At 44.8% G+C, this 20,569-nt stretch overlaps 1 protein-coding gene across 5 annotated transcripts in view; it reads left to right on the top strand.

The window, feature by feature from the left end:
- FBXO16 (F-box protein 16) overlaps positions 1-16,035 on the top strand; it is a 65,391-nt gene extending 49,356 nt beyond the window's left edge. For 2 of the 5 annotated variants that reach the window (XM_068280057.1, XM_068280054.1), the window contains 3 exons: positions 3,064-3,105; positions 6,744-6,969; positions 14,490-16,035. In XM_068280057.1, the coding sequence (XP_068136158.1) occupies positions 3,064-3,105; positions 6,744-6,969; positions 14,490-14,557 (336 nt within the window). In that variant the 3' untranslated portion in view covers positions 14,558-16,035. Of the gene's footprint in view, positions 1-3,063; positions 3,106-6,743; positions 6,970-11,398; positions 11,432-14,489 lie in introns of all 5 variants that reach the window. The other 3 variants (XM_068280058.1, XM_068280055.1, XM_068280056.1) reach the window with 2 other exon arrangements.
- Positions 16,036-20,569: the final 4,534 nt, after the last annotated feature.

The raw sequence follows: 20,569 nt of genomic DNA, 5'->3' as shown, positions 1-20,569 counted from the left end.
ATTACAGTGGCTCATTACTTACAGATAAGGGAGAATTAGCCAGGCTGTTATCCAAATAAACACAGGGTAGAGTTCTTGGTGTTTTCCTTCTCTCCTGTGGAAGAGTTTAAAGAGTTTAGGTCCTCCCTAACCCTTCCCCTGTAGGTGCCTAGCCCTCCCCACCTATCGCTGAACTCTAACACCCACCCTGCTCTGCCATAAGTGCCTTAAAGGAATTGTCAGGCAATTTTAAATAAAATAAATGCTACTTACCGGGGGCTTCCTCCAGCTCCAAGCTCCCAGGACCTCCCTCGCCGCATCTCTGCAAGCAGCCGTTTGGCGGAGCTCCGACCCGGTCCCCGGCGATGACGTCAGAGCGACCTTGAGGTCGCTCTGTACTGCGCCTGCGCGATCGGCGCTGTCAATCACCGCCATGTAGGCCAGGGCGGACTGCACAGGCACAGAACTACTGCGCCTGCGCAGTCCTCTCCGGCCCATGTGGCAGTGATTGACAGCGCCAATGGTGCAGTACAGAGCGACCTCCAGGTCGATCTGACGTCATCACCGGGGACCGGGTCGGAGCTCCGGCAAACGGCTGCTTGCAGAGATGCGGCGAGGGAGGTCCTGGGAGCTTGGGGCTGGAGGAAGCCCCCGGTAAGTAGCGTTTATTTTATTTAAAATTGCCTGACAACTACTTTAAAAGAAGTCCCTCTACCTAAGGCCTTACCCTACCCATAAGTGCCTAACCTTAAGCCCCACCACCTAATGCCAAACATTTACCATCCGGTAAGTGGCTAACGCAAACCTAGATATCTAGCGCCCAAGTGACTGATAATTGTAGCCGATCACCTACGATTGGCTACAACCATTAAATACTATGTAGTAGCCAATCGGCTACTAGCTGTACCAAGAACCAAAATGACTACATGAGAGCCCAATTCTCGAAAATGAACACAGGCGTCTATTAGACCTGATCTGCCTGGGCTTAGGAGGGCCGCTCCTGTCAGCAAATTCAGCATTGAATGCAGAGCAGCAGCAGTGGAGCTTTATACATTACCTGGGTCCAGTGGTGGGATAGGTCTTCCTCATTCTTGAAAGCCAATCACCACGCAACTCACAATGCCTGTCAGGTGATGAGAGCTGCATGCCGATTGGCTGCACAGCAGTGAATTACACTGAAAAGGTGATGGAAGAAGAGCTGTCCGGCCGCTAGAAGCATGTAATGTGTAGCGCTCCGCTGCCGCCTCTGCATTTGCTGATCGGAGCTCCACCCTCCTCCAGCCCTGGGCCCCCAACCCAAGGAAAGGTGGCGGGGGAGGGGAGGGAGAAGATGAGGGCTGGGAACCCAGTAGGGTATAGTTCCGCCCATGCTTATACCACCAGTGACTAGAAATGAGGGAAACCTCTCCCGTGGGTAAATGGACAGCAATAAAAACTGGAGAGACGTTCTAATGCCATCCACATCCTAACCAGCACTGGAAAAGAAAAGAAATATAGACGTCCACTTGTGACATTTACAGGTGAAATTCGAAAAATTAGAATATTATGGAAAAGTCCATTTATTTCAGTAATTCAACTTAAAAGGTGAAAGGTGCAGGTGTTTTGGATGAATCAGCTGATTAGTGTCTGACACTTTGAGCCTAGAATATTGCACATTTTCACAGTATTCTAATGGTCTGAGATTTTGATTTTGGGGTTCTCATAAGCTGTAAGCCATAATCATCAAAATTATAACGAATAAAGGCTTGAACTATTTTACTTTACATGTAATAAGTCTATTTCATATATTAGTTTCAGCTATTAAGTTGAATTACTGAAATACAGGTAAAAATCGAAAAAAATTAGAGTACCTCTAAAGTCCATTTATTTCAGTAATTCAACTTGATGGTAGGAACACACTAGGCAGAATCGCATGCTCGTTTTTCAAAGCACATAGTGGAAAACGCATATGCGATTCTGCCTAGTGTATTCCTACCCTAAAAGGGGAACTAATATGTGAAATAGACTCATTACATGCAAAGCGAGATATTTGACGCCTTTATCCTGTATAATAATGTGCAAGTGTCCATGTGTCCTCCTTTGTCCCTGGGTTCGTGCGTTTGCGCTACTGCACATGTGCATGGACAGCCATTGGGACAGGGGGAGGATGGGTCAGGGGGCCAGCCGGGTGTGCGTGCGCACGGTGGGCGTGTGCGCATGTGCGCTGGCATGTGGCGGTGGCGCCGGTGACAGACCTAGAGCCTGTAATTTAAACAGGCTTAGGTCTACTAGTTTGTTATAATGTTGAGATTATGGCTAAAGACACGGAAGATCAAAAATTGAAAAATTACTTTTTCTTTTTTATTTGCAAAAAAGTGCAGAAATATGTACACAAATTCTTTAAAAAGAATTTGTGTACATATTTCTGCACCTTTTTGCAAATAAAAAAGAAAAAGTAATTTTTCAATTTTTGATCTTCCGTGTCTTTGGTATATCCCTGATTAATTATTTTGACTTTGAGCTTGGTGTTTGTGGTGCACCTGCAGGGATTTTTTGTATATTTTGCTTCTCCCAAATACACTAACTACTGATGATTATGGCTTACAGCTTATGAAAACACCCAAAAAATCTAAATTTAGACCATTAGAATATTGTGAAAATGTGCAATATTCTAGGCTCAAAGTGTCAGACTCTAATCAGCTAATTCATACAAAATACCTGTAAAGGGTTCCAATTTCATGTATTAGGTTCAACTTTGAAGTTGAATTACTGAAATAAATGGACTTTTGCACGATATTCTAATTCTTCGAGCTTCACCTGTATCAGCTATGAGTGGAATAATGCTGCAAGGAAGGCTGTACTGGTATGAGAATCTGATTTACCTCGTTAGATTGATAGCTCTCCTCCCAGGTAAGCTAAACTGATTGAAAACCAGTGTTCTGTACAAAACAAACATCACCAAGTAAACTTGTTTTGTAGTTTACAATAAAATACGTCGATGTGTTATTTCCACAGTCCATGAATCACTCCGACACAGTGGAAGCACTGAGGTAACAATAATGTGTTATTACTGGTGAGTAATGGCACTTTCTCTCTTTCTTCTAGCCTTGTAGATCAGTGTTGGGACACACGGACAATGGGCAGCAGGTACAGCTACCTCTCCTCACAGTGTTTACCTGTGACTGTCACCCGTTCCCAGCCCCACATTCCACATCCCCTCTGCACAATGGCCTCCTGTCACGGGAGATCAGGCCGTCATTGTGGCGGACACCACACACCTGCACCTCTTCAGTCATTGTCTGTCATCACGCAGGGGAATTAGGCCCGTCACAGTTAAACGCCTCTCGTACCTGTGACCACCAAACCCCTTCACATCAAAGGACTCTGGGAAATGGCAAAACAAAAAAAAGCTTTTAATTCGCTTTCACTGTAAATATTACAAATATGAGGCCTGTTTTGTTTGGGCTTTTATTGAGGAGTTTGTGTAGGAATTTATCCCAGAGCAAAATACGGCTTGTAGGAGTGACTCATGGCTTTACATGACATGGTTGTATTATCTGGTAATCCAACCACTGGTAAAAGCATGGCCCACATGCAAGGCCGTAACTACAGTTCATGAGGCCCCACCAGCAAAACTGTAAAGGGATTCCCAAATGTTCTCACCCCTCCCCTGGCATCCCCCATTGGTGCCCTTCACAGCCTGGTAGAGATGATCAGAATCAACAAATTACGATTTCGCTAAATTTCACGTAAATTTTCACAATTACACTTATACGTAAATACGATTTGCAAATTCAATTGATTTTGTGTAGTCATTCATAATTTCGCATAAAATTTTGTGAAATTTTGCGTAAATTATTTCCGACTTAAGCAGTGAATAGCAAAACCCCCATACATGCTATTAACGCCAAAATTGTTAAGGAGAATTGTGGGCACAAGTCAAAAAAATAATTTTGCAAAAAGACCTTATAGTTTTTGAGAAACTTGATTTTAAAAATGCAAGTAAAAAATGTTTTTTAGGCTACTTTCCCACCAAGATGTTGCGTTTTACGGGACGTTATGGTCGCATAACGTGCCCCTAACGCAACGCCTGGTGCTCTTGGATGTGGACGTCAGAGTGAGCCGAGTTGTGCAGCTCACTCTGGCGTCCGTGATGCGTACTCTTGGACGCATGCGGCATCATGTGGTCCCGCCAGCCAATCGCCGCACAGAGCGGCCGCTCCAGGAAGTAAACACTGCACGTCACACAGTGCAGTAAATATTAATTAGCCATGTGCCTGGCCGCTCTCCCCTCCTCCCCAACATTACTGAGCATGTGCAAGCAGTCTAACGCGGCTTAGCCGCGTATAAAGTACTGCATGCAGTACGTTGTCTTGACGTGAAGCGTTACTGTGTAACGCAACGTGGGCACTGTGAACAGCCCATTGATTTTTCATTGCTGTGCGGTGGGCTGCGTTACAAGCTGCTCTAACGTGCGCCTGTAACCTCCCACTGTGAAAGCAGCCTTAAAGTGGACCCAAACCAAACATTTTTTTAATTCAAAATATTTAGTTGCACCACTCTGACACATACAAAGATTGTGAGCCCCTCTGAAGGACAGTTAGTGACAAGACAATATACTCTGTACAGTGCTGCGTAATATGTCGGCGCTATATAAATACTTAAATAAATAAATACTTAAATAAATAAACACTCCTTGAAGCCTATGAGCATTTCAGTGCATGCTTTTCACCCTTCTCTTTTCATAACTAGGGTTATATAGGTGGCAGCCATGACTTCTGAGCTTAGTAGGAGGTTTTAGCTCATGGATGTGTTTGTCATCAGCTACCCTCCCTCACAGGGGCGTCGTCTATGTGAAATCTCACACAAGCTGAGATCACCTCCCCTGTGACATCATCAGTAGCAGCCTGTATTTTGTTTTTGTTTTGTATCTCCTCCACCTGTTTGCCGGCAAAATCCCGTCAATATGAAAGGAAGGGAGGGGTTCCTCCAATAAATGTAAAATATTTTATATTTGTCATCATGCAGCTGAAAAAAGGCTGCTATTTATCATTATAATTTAGAAAATATATTTTATTTCTGAAATCTTGTATTTTTAATTTGGGTCCACTTTAAACTTAGAAAAATGACACTTTAAAAAACATTTTTCTTTGCATTTTTGAAATCGAGTTTCTCAAAAACTGCAAAGTTTTTTTGAAAAATTCTTTTTGTGACTTATACCCTCTATTCTGCTTAACATATGTAGCAACTTTGATAGCAAGAGCATGTTATTTGCTATTACTATTAACCTCCAAAGTCGGAACAAAATATATGTGAAATTTTGCGAAAATGACGCAAAATTTTAAAATATTACTATTACATACGAAAATAATTGCGTTTTTTCTGAAATTTCGCATTACAATTACGATGCGTAATTGCGAATTTCAATGTGAAATTTCGCCCACTACTGCAGACTGGGGGAAAAGCTTGCCAAGGGTCATAAAAAAAAAAGTGTGGCCAATCATGATCGTCACACCCATAACAAGTGCTGCGTAATATGTTGGCGTTTTATAAATTCAATAAATAATAATAATAAGTGTAGCCACAAAAACTAATATAGCCCCGTGTTTCGGAGCAAGGGAAAGTTTGTAGTTGGGGCCCACTACAGTTTTGGGTCCCCCTGCGATCGCAGGTGCTTCTCCTCTTTAGTTACGCCCCTAACCACATTCTTTTACCACACAGGATAAAGGGGGGGGGGGGGGGGTATGTTTCATAGAGGTCAGAATTGATGAATTATGTCTTTTAGTGAGAAATATAAATCCAAGTAGATGTTTGATTTCAAAGATAATCTGAACAGTTTTCCACTAAGATTCACACAGGTGGTGGAATGCGTTTTTCACTATCTGCATCGGTCTACCGGTATATCGAGGAAGTGGCACTTGGTGGGGCCTGAGGGGTGTGGCACAGGGGGCAATGGCAGCCGTGGGTAGCTATTGTCTGAACATTATATGCCATGTTCTGGTAGACAGATGTGGAGTTTGCCAATGACTCAATGAATTAATCATTTCCTTTGGGATCCTTTGGTTGATGTGGCTGTGTAAAATGTAAAGCTATAGGCTTGCTATACACCAGCGGGTCTGGATGTAAGCCTGGCTACAGAAGCATAAAGATAATTTGCATATGTAGTAGTGGTGCATTGTGGGTAACCACAGATGTTCACTTAAAGCTGAATTATGGCAAGTACATTCCGTTTTAAGAAGGCAAATTACACCAAGCATTGCTTATTAGTAGGAGGGCGTTTCGGTCTCTTTTAGTCCCCTATACTTTCCTAGTGGTTTGGGTCACCCTGAGCTGCTTGGTTACTCCTTTGGGGTTAGTTTAGTAACTGGTTCAGTTCATTATTTTCTCTGGTTTGATGGGGTTGTGGTTGGAGGGGGAGAATGCTCACTTTGAGTGTTTTTATGCAAAGGGACTTTAAAGAGCACCTGTTATGACTCATAGCAGATCATAAAGAAAGTGTTCAGGATAATTATTCTTACAGTAATTATCCTGGTTTCAGTGTCAGAAACACTTTGTATATTTATGTATTGCTGTATATTGTACATACATAGAGATGTTTATCTCATTATGTCACCTCAGCATCCTCACAAAACATCCCTCTTTTATGTGAAATTGCATGTCATGTGACACCATATGGTAAATGTTTTCCACATATATAAAGACTGGGGTTATTAAACGCCCCCTAGTGGTATAGATGTGTACTATATGGAAAGGGAGGGAACATAAACTGTGTATTGTGCTTCAAGATGTCCCTGTCTGCGGATTTTGGACACAACAGCAAAGGACCGTCCAGACCCAACTGGGCCTCCCATCCATCCGGAGAGTACCCAGCGAATAAGACAACGGCAAAGAGTCTGGCACAAAGCACAGAGTGGAATGCGGGCATCAGACCAGCGCCGGTGCGGGCGGGAGTGCCCAGACTGTCCCAGAAGGGGGTGAAGGCCTCTACACGCACCTCCAGAAGCTCTCCAAGTGAGTCATTGCATAAACAATGTATTTTAATTGTGTTAATTAACTGGTTCACATTCCACAGTTTTTACCCTTTAAGAGCCCCGAATTTTTACACTTAAAGGAAACATCCAAGCTAAAAAAACCAAACAAACTCCACTTACCTGGTGCTTCCTCCAGCCCCTGGCAGTCATTCTGTGCCCTTGCCGCAGCTCCGTTGGCCCCCGGTGTCCTTCGCTGCAGAAGCTGACCTCGCCACGTCGGCGTCCGGGTCGGCTTCCGGGTTTGCTTCTTGTGCGCTCCACGGCGCGGGTCACGTGGTCTGGCTGACGTCATCAGGATTGTACTGCGCAGGCGCAGTAGTTCTGCGCCTGTGCAGTATAATCCTGATGACGTTGGCCGGACCACGTGACCCTCGCTGTGGAGCGCACAAGAAGCCGACCTGGAACCCGACCTGGCGAGGTCGGCTTCTGCAGCGGAGAAGACCGGGAGCCACTGGAGCTGCAGCGAGGGCACAGAACGACTGCCAGGGGCTGGAGGAAGCCCCAGGTAAGTGGAGTTTTTTTTTTTTTTTTTTTTTGCTTGGACCTTCACTTTAAGCTGTGTTGCTTTGATAGCGGCTTTAACACAGAGGCGCACCTAGGGGTTTTGACACCCGGTGCTGATTATTTACAAACCAACTCCGCCCCCCCCTAAAAAAATAAACAAAAAAAAACAAACAATTTTTTTTTCTTGATGGGAGGGTTGACAGGTTGGGGTGCCGAGCGTGTCCTTGCAACGTTTGGGGGATTTTGGGGGGGAAAGGAGTCATCAAGATGTGGACAGAGCTAACCATTATGAAACTCTGTACTCTATACAGTGCTGCAGAAGAGGTCAGTGCTATATAAATACATAATAATAATATGATAGGACATTAGACTATGACTATGGTAGGATTAGATTGTGAGCTCCTCTGAGGACAGTCAGTGACATGACTATGTACTCTGTAAAGTGCTGCAGAAGATGTCAGTGCTATATAAATACATAATAATAATATGGTAGGACATTAGACTATGACTCTGGTAGGGATTAGATTGTGAGCTCCTCTGAGGACAGTCAAAAAAGGAGAACATACAAAACATGGGGACGAAAAGGGGGGGGGGGGGGGGGAGAATAAACGGGTAGAGGCACAAGACAGAGAGCCTGGTGGGAGAGGAGAAATTGCAGGAAGACCTCTCACCAGGACTGCAGACATCACCATTGCTTTTTGGCAGGGACATAGTGTTAATGCTGGGTACACACTATACAATATTGTGGCAGATTTACCAATATGTCCGATCTGAATCTTGATCGATTTTCCTATCGTTTTTCCGATCGATTGCTGCTCTGCTCATTCACTCACTGCAGGCTGTGTGTAGAGAGTGAGGAGACACATTGGCCACGGGACAGGAAGGGGAGGGGTGCTACATCTAGTAGAGATGGGAAGTTCGGATCTTTTCAATGATCCGGATGATTCGAATCGGATCATTGAAAAGATCCGGATCTTTGATCCGAATCTCGGATCATTTTACTAGTGAAGCATTGGGGGGCGGGGATGAATGGGGAAATAGACGCACACAGGCAATTCATAGCAACTTCGGCTGTTCAACACTCCTTTACCTTCATTTGCTGAAAACTCGGCTACCATAATGAAATCACCCACTTCAGACACATATGGAAGGATCCAACTATGCACATACCACAATTTGCAGCAGGTCATACGAGATATAGGTTACCCCTCCCCCCCCCTCCAGACAATAACAGTGTAATTCAGTAAAATGCCGTTGTTATGCCCCCATCCTATAGCCGATGTGATGCAGTGATCACAGCACTAGGTAACAGTAACCGATTACACACGCTCGTTTTCCGGCCTCTTATGGTATGTTTGCTAATTTATGCTTATTGGTGATTGTTAATTCAGCTGCAGTCCCCAGCTATAGATGTAATACATGCAGGAGGCTGGGAATGTTAATACAACGTTACACGCACAGGCTCATGAAGTTCCAGGTCCCCAATCACACCACACCATCTCTTAGACTTGTTTCCTCTCTTTCTCTCTCTCTGGTTGGGACATTTTTATGAACAGTTTGGTATCTGTGCTGCTTATCCTGGCATACTGTATGATATGCACATTACAATGCACAATTGGGGATTATTTGCTGTGCTCTGAGTGCAAGGCTGGCTCCCCTCCAAAAGAGCGATCCATCTCTGCTCTGTGCTTCCAGGACCCCGCTGCCCGCTCAGAGGGGGCGTGTCACTCATGGCCCCGCCCCCTTTGTGATCCAAATCGTTCATTTTGATGATTCGGATGATTCGACTCACAAAAGAGATTCGGATCAAAGATCCGAATTGTTCATGATCCGGACAACACTAACATCTAGTACAGGAAGTAGTACAGTCCCCTGCACTGCCTGCTGCTATTTTCCCGAATGTTGCCCAAACTATGAGGAAAGGTCCCAGGTGGAAGAACACAGTGATTGAACTCCACATTGTCACCCCTTGTCATGGCTACACTCGGTGCTGTGAGCGCCTGCAGCCTGAGGTAGGTACACCACTGCTGTAACATTTTAATTACTTATGCCATCTTAGTGATATATATATCTTATATCTTGTATTTTTACAGTACAATCTAGGTTTTTTCTCCTAAAAACTATTTTATTTTATAGTCATTTTATGTGGAAACATTGGATGTAAAAGTGAAAATACCCATTTTTTTCATTTTTCACCCTTCCTAATTTTAACATGGCACAGCCCACAGTCATAGCTCCCAACTGTCCCTGTTTCGGAGGGACAGTCCCTCTTTGGGAGCCATGTCCATCTGTCCCTCATTTGTCCCTCTATCAGGACTGATGTACAGATCTGTGTAAATATATCTATTTTTCTACTGAAAAATGTGTTGAATTGACTCTAAACTTATCTCCATCCTTTAAATTGATATATTTCTTATTTTCAAATGTCAATATACAAGAAAATGAACCAGGATAGAAAGGACCAGTGTGGTCTGAATTATAAAACGACATATTTCTCTTGTGAAACCTTTACGGTATGTGTAGCTAGGGATGTGTTTGGGGGATGGCTAGGGATGTGTTGAGGGTGTGGTTTAAGTGTCCCTCTTTCTTATATCAAAAAGTTGGGAGGTATGCCCACAGTTATAAAAAAAATGAAAAAATAATAGTTCTTTGGCCCTTGCCAGTTAAAACGATACCCCACATGCCATATTTTATTACTAGCTGAGCATGTGGTGGACCGTTATTCTCAGCCTGCGTGTTTGTGGCAATCGGATGCGTTCGCTAGGGCGACAGTTCAGGTGCCGTAGTGCTGTACAGATGCATCGCTAGGCAATGGCAGCGCAATACATCTGTAGAGCATTGGGGCAGCGGTTTTTAATGCAGGACGTAAACCCTACGTCCTAAAACCTACAGCAGCATGGCCATAGTAGATGGCCATATATCAGTCGATGTGCCACCAGATTGATAGATGAAATCTGACCAGAGAGGGATCTATTGGCTGTCCATATACTGCACAGAGATTTCCATCAGATTTCAGCATCAAATCTATTAAAAATGATCCTTTGGCCTTCTAGTCATAAACCTTCCCCCCCCCCCCCCGTGCAATTATAAAAGCTCGCCTGCCACAAGCTGCACAAATCCTGGCCCCCTCCGGTGTCACCGTGAGCGCCTGTGCCACGTGGTAGAGCTGCTTGCAGTGATGCCAGACACCGGAGAAGGCCGGGATTCGCATTGGCGTGACAGGAGAGCCTGCACGTAGGTATGGGGGGCTCACGTTTACACTTGGGGGACCTTGGGCTGGAGTTTGCCGGTTGTCGCAATATCGAACGCCTTTACTGCCACACACCTGATTGAGCCCTTGCAACTGAGATTTTCCAGGATTCCCGATCGATCCTTTCAACCGATTTCGATCAGGCGGACATGTTTCGGCATGGATTCTCTTCCAATTCAATACAATTATTGAATCGAAAGGCCGATCAGCCCGCAATATTGAGGAATGGGTGGGCACCCTTACAGTCTTCATTCGAAGTCTGCAGCGTATAGAAAGACTTCCCCAGCACTGTCTTTAAGCTGTGTACACACAATCAATTCCTGTCGCCAAAACCATCATGATCGTTTTGGCTAACAGTCTTGAAACAATTTATGTATGTACCAGGAAATTGTTTAGTTAGTTCTGTTCTAGGGAAGGGGGGGTGAAAAGGAGGAGATACATTTCTGTGGGGTCACATGTTACAGATCTTTTCGGGCTGGACATTGAGATGCTAAGAACATGTGCACATTTATGCAGCTTGAAGTTTAACCAAACGTAACATCTCACTGACCGCCCCCTGCTGACGAGGATTAATTTCCCATCCCTCCCCCTCCATTCTACCACAGTGGAGGCAACCATTTAATTTCATTTTCTTTGATCTTCTGCATACCTGGAGGCTTCCCGCCGTACGAAGTGACATGACTGACAGGTACTCATAAGCTCACAACTGTCAGATGACAGGAAGTGTCCAATTCCCGCCTCATTCATCATCTTTATGTGTTTTCAATGAGTGTCCGTCTTACAGGACAGGTCTCATCACATACAGTGGCTTGCAAAAGTATTCGGCCCCCTTAAAGTTTTCCACATTTTGTCACATTACTGCCACAAACATGAATCAATTTTATTGGAATTCCACATGAAAGACCAATACAAAGTGGTGTACATGTGAGAAGCGGAACGAAAATCATATTATTCCTAACATTTTTTACAAATAAATAACTGCAAAGTGGGGTGTGCATAATTATTCGGCCCCCTGAGTCAATACTTTGTAGAACCACCTTTTGCTGCAATTACAGCTGCCAGTCTTTTAGGGTATGTCTCTACCAGCTTTGCACATCTAAAGACTGAAATCCTTGCCCATTCTTCTTTACAAAACAGCTCCAGCTTAGTCAGATTAGATGGACAGCGTTTGTGAACAGCAGTTTTCAGATCTTGCCACAGATTCTCGATTGGATTTAGATCTGGACTTTGACTGGGCCATTCTAACACATGAATATGTTTTGTTTTAAACCATTCCATTGTTGCCCTGGCTTTATGTTTAGGGTCGTTGTCCTGCTGGAAGGTAAACCTCCACCCCTGTCTCAAGTCTTTTGCAGACTGCAAGAGGTTTTCCTCCAAGATGACCCTGTATTTGGCTCCATCCATCTTCCAATCAACTCTGACCAGCTTCCCTGTCCCTGCTGAAGAGAAGCACCCCCAGTGCATGATGCTGCCACCACCATATTTGACAGTGGGGGTGGTGTGTTCAGAGTGATGTGCAGTGTTAGTTTTCCGCCACACATAGCTATTGCACTTTGGCCAAAAAGTTGCATTTTGGTCTCATCTGACCAGAGCACCTTCTTCCACATGCAGACATGGTAGCTGTGTCCCCCACATGGCTTGTGGCAAACTACAAACGGGACTTCTTATGCTTTCTGTTAACAATGCCTTTCTTCTTGCCACTTTTCCATAAAGGCCAACTTTGTGCAGTGCATGACTAATAGTTGTCCTATGGACAGATTCCTAAACCTAAGCTGTAGATCTCTGCAGCTCATCCAGAGTCACCATGGGCCTCTTGATTGCATTTCTGATCAGCGCTCTCCTTGCTCGGCCTGTGAGTTTAGGTGGACGGCCTTGTCTTGGTAGGTTTACAGTTGTCCCATACTCCTTCCACTTCTGAATGATCGCTTGAACAGTGCTCCGTGGGATGTTCAAGGCTTTGGAAATGTTTTTGTAGCCTAAGCCTGCTTTAAATTTCTTAATAACTTTATCCCTGACCTGTCTTGTGTGTTCTTTGGACTTCACGGTGTTGTTGCTCCCAATATTCTCTTAGACAACCTCTGAGACCCTCACAGAGCAGCTGTATTTGTACTGACATTAGATTACACACACAGGTGCACTCTAGTCATTAGCACTCATCAGGCAATGTCTATAGGCAACTGACTGCACTCAGATCAAAGGGGGGCGAATAATTATGCACACCCCACTTTGCAGTTATTTATTTGTAAAACAGGTTTGGAATCATGTATGATTTTCGTTCCACTTCTCACATGTACACCACTTTCTATTAGTCTTTCACATGGAATTCCAATAAAATTGATTCATGTTTGTGGCAGTAATGTGAAAAAATGTGGAAAACTTCAAGGGGGCCGAATACTTTTGCAAGCCACTGTACACAGGAGTATTGAGCAGTGTGCCCAAACACAGCATACGGCAGCCAATTCACAAATCATTTTTCACTGTAGCCATATGCAGATAAAGAGATCTTGAGCAGAGCTTTAAAGTAAAAATCTGGACTTACCTGGGGCTTCCTCCAGCCCCCCGAAGTCTGCAAGGTTCCTCAGCATCCTCTGGGTCCTCTCCGTAGACCTGCTGGCCGAACACAAGGAATCCAGCGCAGGAGATTTGGGTGCAGCTAGCGCCACCATAGACCATACTAGGAATTACGTCTATAGCGGTGCACAGTAAGTAACTTCGGCGCCGTCAGAAGACGGAGCTGAAGTTACTTTTAAAACAAAATAATTCGGCTTCCAGCAATAGCTGGAAGCTGAATTTCATCATTCTTTACCCTCCACGGGGACCTGGAGGAAGAATAGTAATTAACGCCACCGGGAACTTGTGGAGCAGCAGGATAAGCCATATTTCGGCTGAATCCTGTGCCCAAGACTCCTGTTGCGATTTCACTCGTACACCTGCTGGTGGCCCCGTTAGGCTGGCGACTTCAGCAGAAGTCGCGCACAAGTGCGCTCGATATTAATATACTTTAATCCCGAAGACCGCAGTGCTAAACCCCCCTAAAGACCAGGCTATTTTTTGTTGAATTGGCTTTAGCCTATGAGAGCTGATCGCTCTCTTGGGCCCCAGGGGGACAGCCGTGTCACACGGCTGTCCCCAGTGCAGCGCTGTTGCAGATTGCAGCGCTGTACTTAGTAAAAAGACTGCGTTTTTCCCGTCTAACAGTCTCCTGAGCGGCAATCGCTGCTCGGAGACTGAAGGCGGGGTTGAGCTCCGCCCCCCAAGCAGTAGATGTGCGCGCATCCTGCGCGCGATCTCCTGCAGTAGCCGGCCCCAGGACTTGACGCCAATTAGCGGTAGGCAGTCCAAGGCTGCCGCCGCGGACCCGGTCTTTAGGTAGTTAATACGCACCTGGCTTGATCACGTGCACGTTGCTGTTAGCCTCCTGCACATGCGCAGTTCTCAAAATACTGCACTATGCATATGACCCTCTCGGTGCACTCTGCCGTAGGGTCATATGATGTACGTTTTGTGCGTTAAGTTGTGATGCGACAGGGGCGGGGCATTGCACTGCAAACGCACAGGCCAGGTGTAAATCCAGAGCGCCTTAAAGAAACCAGAGGACCCGCTCAACCTTGATCTCCAGAATACTCTATTGAGCAGGGGAGCAATAAGGGAAACTGTCTACACAACTATATATAATTTGTTTCTGTTTTCTACATAGTGCAGCAATGAGTGAATGTGTTCGTAACTGTGACTTGCTCTTCCTCCAGCCATAGCACTGTTTGAGAGCCAGCCTTGGCAGATTCCAGGGACGGAGAGGGACTCTGAAGAGGACTAGGTTGGCGGAACTCAGCGGGAGGCACAGGCGGTAGGCGGATAAATATGGCGTCAGCTGAGAGAAATGACTAACAGGAGAGGACAAAAAAAGCTACATTATGCAAAGAAAAGAACTTCAATTGGACACCTTCTTCTGTTCCAGATGTTTCATCGCTCTCACGCAGCAGATTCCTCAGTCATAATGAATGTGGTCGCCCCTCACCCCAACAACGTGTTGCTATGCACCAAACATCCCTGTGTGCTGTCTAGTGAAAACAAACCCTCAGAGTGCCTTTAAGTGTCCACACACATGAGATGACAGAAGCCTCTATTGCCCACTTTTTGGACAGTGTGGAAAAAATGCTCCAATCACGATTGTTGCTACTGTTAAAAAAGGCCACCAGTAGCAGCATCTCCTGCTGTTGTAGAGAAGCAGCTAAGCCTCATTCACCCGCTGCCGTTATACAGGCTTTGGTGAACCGGTTACACCTTCCATTAATCTCCTATGGGATAACAGTGCAGACATGTCAAAGGTCAGTGCAGACACAGGCATATACATCATTGGAATGCCTTTGTGTCCACAAAGCAGTCACACGTTTATTAGCAGTTGAATGTAAATATTGCAAAATATCAAAATTTGTAAGCACAAAAATCTATATTCTTTTTACTTCATAAAAATCATGGGTACATCCCACAACTTAAACATCCCACAACCTGATCGTGCCACAACCTAACTGTCCCTCAACCTAACCATCCTACAACCTAACCATCCCACACAACAACCTAACCATCCCACAACCTAACTGTCCAACAACCTAATCATGCCACAACCTAACTGTCCAACAACCTAACCATCCTACAACCTAATCATGCCATAACCTAACCATCCTACAACCTAATCATGCCACAACTTACCTGTTCCACAACCTGCCCGTCCAACAACCTAAAACAACACTGGCTGAGGTGCCCTAGGTATACACTATGCAATATGCAATAGCTATAAACTTAAGTAAGAGGTAATAAGTCTTACCTCTTTAGAAGAATAAACCAAAAAGATTGGAAAAGTGTTTATTTGGTAAAGCACAAAAAGACAACGCATTTCACGGGTACTGGCCAGCTTCTTTGCGACAATAAAGTGCCTACAATAAAAACATATGTTCTGATGCTCACTACTTGTAACATTGCAATTTAAGTTTCCAAACACCCATATATCATAAGTCAGATTAAAAAATGATAAGGAATTAACAATAATAAAAAATATAAAACGAACCTTCATAGTAATGTTCAATATACAGTAAATTACTCTTCAATCCAGGAATCGTTTGTAATCAACAGTCCCTTATTGCTTACTTACCCTTACTGCTAACAAAAGGATGAGGCACATTAATGGGCATATAAAACATCTCCAGAAGAACCCCTATTCATCATGTTTTAGAGCTTGATTCAGTAAGCTGCGCTGCCTAAGCAGTGCAGCTTAGTTTGAGCATCGCAAGCTTAAATCCTCAGCGCCCACTACAGGCTGTGTAGCATGCACTTCTAACTTACATGTGCTCCCTTGTATTTAGTGGCCACTCCTTTACTCCCGCCCTGAGCCTTGTTGCGGCCTATAGCTGTTTAGGATGTGATCGCTGCACGTTGATTGGGCCAATAGGCTGCCTGTCAAGTGACTGGCAGCCTATTGGGCCAATCAAAGTGCGGGGATCACGTCCTAAACAGCTATAGGCCGCGACAAGGCTCAGGGCAGAAGTAAAGGAGAGGCAACCAAATACAAGAGAGGGCATGTAAGTTAGAAGCGCGTGCTACACAGCCCGTAGCACGTGCTGAGGATTTTAGCTTGCGCTGCTTTAACAGCGCAGCTTAGTGCTTAATCAAGCCCAATATTTGGAATTGTGATTTGAGTGTCTAGCAGGTTTATTTATTTTGTGTATGATAAAAACAGTAATCAATAGCGTTTTACATATTGTGGCTACATGTTCTCCAGATGTATTTTTGGATTTATAGACTCATATTTACCAAGTTTTTCACATTTTTTTAATAAAATATTAATGACTGAATATATGTTTCATGTTTTTATTTTGATGATATTCTTTTTGTTCAAAGTTGTTTGGTGAAACTATAGAATAAATATTTAATGATTTTATTGTAGTCTTTTCCTCAAACTTTTTTGAAAAAGTAAATGTGGCTTACTGGTTACTAATTTTCTCTAATTACACATTTTATATGAGACTATTCAACTATTCAACGCTTCTGTATCATGGTAATTGAAATCTACGCCATGCTTTGGACCCGTTATCCCTGCCAGGGCGTAGATTTTGATTACCGCACACCGCACGCTCCCGCTGACGTCTCGCTCTCCCATCACTGCAGCCCACTCGCTCTGCCGCCGTCAGTATTACAGAGCTCCGTAAGCCGATCAGGAACTAATTTCATTGGCTCCTGACCCAATGATCACTGTGATTGGTTGACAGTGATTACATGTCAGGAGCCAATTAAATCATCTCCTGACTGGCTCACAGAGCGCTGCTGTAATACTGACAGCAAAGTAAGTAGGCTGCATAGCCGGCCTTTGACCTGAGCGACCGGAGCGGTCGCTCAGGGCGCCTATAGCTGGTTGCCTATACTGAGGGCATCTACACCCGATTTCCTATACTGGGGGCACCTATAGCTGGCTACCTTTACTGAGGGCACCAACACCTGGCTACCTATACTGGAGGCACCTACGCCTGGCTACCTATGGGGGGATGGAGACCTTCAACTGACTTCCTATACTGGGGGCACCTATGCTTGGCAACCTATATTGAGGGCACCTACACATGAGAACCTATACTGGGGGCACCTATACCTGGCTACCTACCTATACTGAGTCTGAGGGGTGTTTTTTTTGGGAGGGTGCACTGTGGCTATAACGTGTTGTGCAAATTGTTGATTGTTTTTATTAATATTCCTGAAAGGTTCTAGCCTTTATTTTTAAGTGTATTCAGGACAATGCACTCTTTCCATCCATTCATAGTTATTAATAGTATTTTTTTCTATTATACATATGTGACGTGTCACAGAGATCTGAGCATTTGTGTCACAATGTCAAAAAGGTTGAGAACCACTGTCGAGAAAAGGTGAATTGCATATGGGTATGGTGCGTGTGTGTGTTTTTTACACTACATACAGTGGAGCACACAGGCAATGAAAAGTATGCCTCTCTGTATCTGTTAACGTCTGCATTCAGAGGTAATGCACTGCAAACAGTGAGTTAAAATAATGCAACATTTACAATGCGATGTTAACGTCACACTGTGAATGTCGCATAGGCTTAATAACTTTACAGTGCGTTAACCTGCGTTATAATGACTTTATAACGCAGGACAATAACGTCCCACTGTGAATATGCCCTTAAACCTGCATCAACAACAAACAAACATTTGTAAAACGCTTTTCTCCCGTAGGACTCAAAGCGCATAAGCATGGCTCAGACCAATCATTGGTTGATTGGTAAGTCGCGGTACAGAGGAAGAATTCTATAAGTCTTGGAATGCCAGGCGTCAACAGGTGGCTTTTCAGTCTTGATTTGAATAACTCCAGGGATGGGGCTCAGTATTATTATGGCCCATACTCACGGGCTACAAATGTCGCCGCAACATGCGGCGCGCGCGTGTTGCAGCGACAGGTCGCCCGTGAGTATGCGGTGTTGCACGGGCGCGCACCCCGAACCGTCGCTCGACGCTGATGTCGCCGGGCGATTGAACCGCTCAATCGCCTGGCGGCAGTCGCCGCCGGAACTGTCGCTAGTCCGCGGACTAGCGACAGCAACAAGATAAGAAATGCATTGGGCTTCCGGCGGGGGGAGGAGCGACAGCTTCTGCCGCATCAGTTGCCAGGTCCCTCCGCGATGTGTATGCGGAGGGACCTCGCGACGAGCTGTCGCCGGCCTGTCGCGCACAAGCTCACGTGTGCAGGCGACAGGCCAAAAAGTTGCGTATGGGCCAAAAAGTGAGTATGGGCCATAAGAATATCATTGACATCTCTACCGCAGGAGCTGTGGAGAGGGAGCTTGTTACTCGTTTTCCACAACTGGACTAATCCACTGACTGGCTGTAATCTCAAACACTCCAATAACAGACTCTGTTAAGAATCAGGATAAATAATAACTGAGCAATCATACTGAAATAATGCTTGTTATTACACCCTGCAGTGTACAAAGCTGAAGCGAAGAGATTGAAGGTTTCTTAGCAGCAGCAGCGGAGATGCACTTTATATATCCATTTGTAAGTGTGTTTGAAGCAAGTTATGGGTAACCTTGGATCGGATAACAGCCCTGACCCTTGAATAGTGTAACTCGATCCCCTCTTGCAGATGCACAGTGGCCTGAACAGGTCACCCTCCAGCCATTGTGTCCTGGGATTAGCTGTACTTTCAGAACATGTTAAAGTTATCCCCCATTTCTCTCTCTTTTCTCCAGACATCTTTATTACCACAAACATGACTTCTGCTCTTGGTATTTAACTTAATTGCTTTAGTTATGCCTCAGTGCCTAGGACATTCCTGCAGCTGAAGGAAGGAGTTAAGCCCTGTACACACATCCAATCCTGATTGGACAACTTTACCACTTTCATGTAGTAAGGGCAGCGCGGTGGCGTAGTGGTTAGCTCTCTCGCCTTGCAGCGCTGGGTCCCTGGTTCGAATCCCAGCCAGGGCACTATCTGCAAAGAGTTTTTATGTTCTCCCTGTGTCTGATAAGATAGATAAGTTAATTGGCTACCTCCTAAATTGTCCCTAGACTGTGATACATGCACTACACGATACATACAGACATATAACTATGGTAGGGATTAGATTGTGAGCTCCTCTGAGGGACAGTTACAATATAAGTAACAGGAAGACAATATACTCTGTACAGGGCTGCGTAATATATCATCGCTATATAAATAATTAATTAAAAGTGAAACGATATGCAGGCTAAAGTGGACCTAAACTCTTGGTAACCATTATCTGTTACCCACAGTGAGATTATTTCTGCCTGGTTCTGGAGCCAGACAATCTTTTCACGTTTTTTTTAATATTCTTTTATGCAAACTTAGAGGGAGCCATACTGAATACCACATAGTCTATGTATCCCTGCTGACTGTATGCTACATACGCAGAGCGTTGGCGATGCTGATCATGATTTATGGTGGAAAAGGACCCTTGTTCCTCCACCTTGTGATTTTATGGCTCTATGTACTGTACATGCCATGCCTGCACACATCCATGGTTCAGGGGAAGGTGGCATTGCTGAAGAGTGCCCAGGTCTGTGGGCTACTGCAACATTTTGATATGGCCTCCAATGATATCAGCTTGCTCCTCATACCTCTTTATGAGTAAAATCTTCAGTTAGGTTCCCACTTGAGCCAGACTCCAACAGCCAGTGGGATTGGACAGTGTAGAAATCCACTCTGGTGGTCTGTTAGTGGCCCGGTTGGAGCCTGAGGCAGATGCGTTTCCACTATAGGCTATATGGGAAACATCCATTCTACGGGGGGGAAAAAAAAATCGGCTAACGTCCTAGCTCTGGGTCCACACAACCTTGAGAACTGGATACGATCGGGGAAAAGAGGCGCCCAAGGTAGTCATCTTTGGAGGTAATCCAAAACATCAAAGAAGGTAAAACCACTCAAGGTACTCAGTTTATTGTTCCGTCAAACACATATTACACCGTATTGCCAAAGATAGTTTCAGGGCCTCTCAGGCTCCCCTTTGTCAAGGCACAGTATGATCACATCGATGCAATCTTACTGTACCTTGACACAGGGGACCATGTTTTGGACTTCTGCTTGCTACCTGGTCCTGCACCCACCAATGAATGACTGGCATATGATCTATTCGTTTTTAATCTTTGGAGGCAAGTCATCTTCTTTTTAAAAGGTTTTAACCTACTTTTATCTACTTTGGGTGCCTATTTTCCCCTTATTGTGTACTGCAACCTCCCCCTCCACATCTGGCGGGGGTTCAAGGGTCCTCAGTAACACAACTGCTAGCTGGTACCCATACTTTTTTCCAGAGA

This window comes from Hyperolius riggenbachi, chromosome 4 (assembly GCF_040937935.1).
Source record: "Hyperolius riggenbachi isolate aHypRig1 chromosome 4, aHypRig1.pri, whole genome shotgun sequence".
In the NCBI taxonomy this organism is placed as follows: Eukaryota; Metazoa; Chordata; class Amphibia; order Anura; family Hyperoliidae; genus Hyperolius; species Hyperolius riggenbachi.
This window is presented reverse-complemented; position numbering and strand designations above follow the sequence as displayed.